This window comes from Trachemys scripta, chromosome 11, assembly GCF_013100865.1.
Source record: "Trachemys scripta elegans isolate TJP31775 chromosome 11, CAS_Tse_1.0, whole genome shotgun sequence".
In the NCBI taxonomy this organism is placed as follows: Eukaryota; Metazoa; Chordata; order Testudines; family Emydidae; genus Trachemys; species Trachemys scripta.
The window spans coordinates 60,662,002-60,666,558 of record NC_048308.1 but is presented as its reverse complement, the minus strand read 5'-3'; the positions used below and the strand labels follow the sequence as shown (position 1 = coordinate 60,666,558).

The window sequence follows — 4,557 nt, the reverse complement described above, 5'->3', positions numbered from 1 at the left end:
CTGGGAGTGCCAAACTCCCCATCGACTAATAATCTGTGTCCCTGTGTCAGAGGCTCAGCACTCATGGTCTGGTGTCTAGCAAAACTGGGAGCTGTTCAATCAGCTTTTTAGCAAAGAAAGTGAGCTGATCCGGTCTGGTAGGGCCACGCCCTGCTGCTGAAAGAGCAGTTGGGATTCTGCAGGGCCAGAAGAAGCTAACTGAGAGTCCAGGAGACGCACCTCAAACAAGAGGGACCCAGTTAGATTCAAAATAGCTGAGACAAGGGGTTCATAAATGTTTCCCTGCTACGTTTGCTTATCCTATTACTGGGAGCTACTTTTCATAGCGGAAGGATATGTTGGCGAAACATCCAAAAAACTGTGTGTGAGTTTTGAATGAAATGTATAATTAATGAGCTCTCAGGCTCTCCGGAGTATGCATTAGTAGGTTATTGATGCACTTCTTAGGTGTTGAAAGCACAAAGCCACAGCTTATTTCTGTCCCGTTCCTTCCTGTTCTTCACTTTAACTTATCTCTGTGGAGGGAATCGGGTTTGTTTCAATGAGCTCCATTATCCCAGTCCACCTATCGCCAAGTTTATATATAAGGTCATATAAGCTATCTTTGTGGACATGCATGGGGTGAACTACATCTCAAACATATTAAACTTATGAGCCTTCTCTAGATGTTGAAATATTAGCAAATGAGGACACCTAGAAGGTTTTAAGAGGCACTGTCAGTTTACAAATCCTAGGCTGAGATTTTTAAAATTCCTCATCTGTGTTATTAATCAACAGTCTTGATTGTGACAGCTGCATTGATGGCACAGATCTATCCTCCTGATAGGGATTGTTTACTATTTATGTTTGTGGTAGCTGCAAAGAGACGCTCTGCAAGTCAGTTTCGCGCTGTGGGTCTCATACACTAGCACAGTGCTGTGATGTTGTGCAATCAGGGCAAGGGAAGGGACACATCACAACACCCACCTTTGCATTTGACACTGCAAGTCACTTCCCCCGCCGGTGCCTGTCGAGGTGAGAGCTCGGGTGCTCCAGGGTGGCCTGGATGGGGAGCTGTGCCTGAGGACTGGCAGTGGCTTCCCTTTGGAAGCGGAGACTTCCCAGTTGCTCGGGGAAGGGTCCCCGTTTAAGCAGATTCAGAGGTGGGGCGCCCCGCCCAGCGCCGGTGTGTGCCCCAATGGGAGGGGGGGAATGAGACGTTCCCTTGGGGAATCACCGCGGGAGTGGGTGGGGCTAAACGTGGAGGGGCGTGGCACTCAGCAGGGGGGCGTGTCCAGCAGGCGAGGGGGCGGGGCTGCAGCCCGTGCATTTGAGCGCAGGTGGCCGTGTCCGCGGCTCCACTCCGCCCGCGCCGGCTGTAGGGGTGGCGGTGGCTGCAGCGAGTGCCAGGGCCGGAGCCCGCGGGCGGCAGAGCGCAGCAGCGGCTGAGGGGGGCTACACGGTGCCGGGCGCCCGGGGCAGCCTGATGCCCTTCCCGCCCGACCGGATCGCAGTGGCCGGGACCTCGCTCCCCTTCCCCTTTCGCTGCAGGTGGCTGCCCGCGGCCATGGAGCCCGGCGTGCGGGGGCAGCGGGCCGGCCGGGGCTGAGCGCCGAGCCGCCCCTCGCGGGCGGGCCATGCCCCAGGGGCCGGGCGCGGCGCAGGGACCGCTGCCAAACTTCTCCGGGAGCCGAGCGCCGCCCGTGCCTAGGGAGCGCCCCGGCCCGCCGGACTCGGGCTCCCCGCCGCCGGCGGGCGCCGGGGACAGACTCCGCGGCTCCTGCCCGAGCTCGTCTGCTGCTGTCCCGGGCCAGCCGCGGCCGGTGCCGGGGCGCGCTGCGCTCACGATGGTCGGTGCCGGCCGGGGGCTCCTGAGCCTGCTGCTCCTGCTACGGCTCCCGCTGCTCGCGGCCGCCGCCGCCAAGGCGCCCGTGTGCCAGGAGATCACGGTGCCCATGTGCAAGGGCATCGGCTACAACCTGACCTACATGCCCAACCAGTTCAACCACGACACGCAGGACGAGGCGGGGCTGGAGGTGCACCAGTTCTGGCCGCTGGTGGAGATCCAGTGCTCGCCGGACCTGCGCTTCTTCCTCTGCAGCGTCTACACCCCCATCTGCCTGCTGGACTACGCCAAGCCCCTGCCGCCCTGCCGCGCCGTGTGCGAGCGGGCCAAGGCCGGCTGCTCGCCCCTCATGCGCCAGTACGGCTTCGCCTGGCCCGAGCGGATGAGCTGCGACCGGCTGCCGGCGCTGGGGGACCCGGACACGCTCTGCATGGATTACAACCGCAGCGAGCCCACCACCCCGCCCGCCGCGCCGCCCGCCCTGGCCAAGCCCACCCGCGCCTCCAGGGGGCCCCAGAGGAGCCTGACCCCGGACTGCGGCCGGGTGTGCCGGTGCACCGAGCCCTTCGTGCCCATCGCCCGCGAGTCCCACCCGCTCTACAGCAAGATCCGGACCGGCCAGGTGCCCAACTGCGCCGTGCCCTGCTTCCAGCCCTACTTCACCCAGGACGAGAAGACCTTTGCCAGCTTCTGGATAGGGCTCTGGTCCATCCTCTGCTTCCTCTCCACCTCCACCACCGTGGCCACCTTCCTGATCGACATGGAGCGGTTCCGCTACCCGGAGCGGCCCATCATCTTCCTCTCCGCCTGTTACCTCTTCGTATCCCTAGGCTACATCGTGCGGCTGGTGGCGGGCCACGCCAGCGTGGCTTGTAACCCGGAGTACCGCCACGTGCACTACGAGACCACGGGCCCCGCGCTCTGCACCATGGTCTTCCTCCTGCTCTACTTCTTCGGCATGGCCAGCTCCATCTGGTGGGTGATCCTGTCCCTCACCTGGTTCCTGGCCGCCGGCCTGAAATGGGGCAACGAGGCCATCGCCGGCTACTCCCAGTACTTCCACCTGGCCGCCTGGCTCATCCCCAGCGTCAAGTCCATCGCCGTGCTGGCCCTGAGCTCGGTGGACGGGGACCCGGTGGCGGGGGTTTGCTACGTGGGCAACCAGAACCTGGACAACCTGCGGGGCTTCGTGCTGGCCCCCCTGGTGGTCTATCTCTTCACCGGGACCCTCTTTCTGCTGGCGGGCTTCGTGTCCCTCTTCCGCATCCGCAGTGTCATCAAGCAAGGGGGCACCAAGACGGACAAGCTAGAGAAGCTAATGATCCGCATCGGCATCTTCACCGTCCTCTACACGGTGCCGGCCACCCTGGTGGTGGCGTGTTACGTGTACGAGCAGCACTACCGGGAGAGCTGGGAGAAGGCGCACAACTGCTCCTGCCCCGGCGACCCCAGCAAGCCCAAGCCGGACTACGCCATCTTCATGCTCAAGTACTTCATGTGCCTGGTGGTGGGCATCACCTCGGGCGTGTGGATCTGGTCCGGAAAGACGTTGGACTCCTGGAGGCAGTTCACGGGGAAGTGGTGCCGGGGGAGGAAGCCCTCCACGTACAGTGAAGCCGGCTCCGCTTTGACAGCGAGGGCTGGGGGCGCCCCCGCCGCTTCCTACCACAAACCAGTCCCGCTTTCTCAGGTGTGACGAGCACCGGGACAGCGCCAGGCTCCCCCGGGGCCAGGGTTTGCAAAGCAGGAGAGTGGGGGCTCTGCTCCGGGGGCCGGGAGCTGCGGCATCCCCCAACCCTTTGTAATGGGAAGGGGATCCCGCTGGGAAGGGCCAGAGGGTCCCCCGAAGCGCCTGTGGCCACCTGTCTGAGCGGGGAGAGCTGACTGCTCCGGCCGGCCCCGCTCAGAACCGCTGTACGATACCTGAGCTAGCAGGTAACTCCAGCCTCTTGATCGCGCCCCTCTCGCGGGTACCAGCAGGGCCGTGTCTCTGAGGCGGGCTGGTAGATTTCACTCCCCGTTGCCCACGGGCGGATGTACCAGGAAAGGGAGCCCGTTGAACGGAGACTTTTATCAATACACTGGAAGCTGATCTTCCAGTGCGACTTTATTCAAAAACCCTGGCTGGCGGGGGCGGAGAATAAACACGGGGTTTTCGTGCCCTTTTTACCGATCCTTGCTGCCTTTTTCCGCGGGATCCCGCCCCGGGGGCATGGGACGGGCAGTCACCTAAGGATGATGGGGGTGACCAGCTAGAACGTGTGAAAAATCAGGCTAGGGGGTGGGGGGTAATAGGCGCCCCCCTAAGAAGAAACCCCAGTCTCAGACCTGTCCCTATAAAAGCGGGACAGCAGGTCACCCGAAGCAGGACGGTTCTTGGGCTAATCCGTTGTCATCTCCTAGAGCAGAGCCCGAGCCCAGGACGTGGGATGAGCTGGGTTCCTAGGGTGAAACGACCCGGCCCCCGAGATTGTGAAACGGCTCCCTGCTCTCAGGCCAGACCCCGCTGGTGGCTGCCCTAGGCAGGGACACCCCGGTTACACCGCGGGGCTTTAATCAACTGCGTGCGAAGGGAAACACCCCCTCATCCCCCCCCCCCCCCCCCCCCCCCCCCCGCTGGGTGCTCGGCCACCCGGCTCCCTGCCCAGGAACCAGACAAGCCCCCGCCCCCACGCAAGGCTGGGGCCATGGCAGTCCCCGGGAATCCTGCCCCGTGGAGGGGGGGGGGGGGG

The 4,557-nt window shown here is 63.0% G+C and overlaps 1 protein-coding gene across 1 annotated transcript; it reads left to right on the top strand.

The window, feature by feature from the left end:
* Positions 1-1,351: 1,351 nt before the first annotated feature.
* On the top strand, positions 1,352-3,998 carry FZD5 (frizzled class receptor 5). The gene has a single exon (XM_034786424.1). It carries the CDS (start codon positions 1,617-1,619, stop codon positions 3,519-3,521), a length of 1,905 nt encoding a protein of 634 aa, XP_034642315.1. The 5' UTR covers positions 1,352-1,616; the 3' UTR covers positions 3,522-3,998.
* The last annotated feature ends 559 nt before the right edge of the window (positions 3,999-4,557 follow it).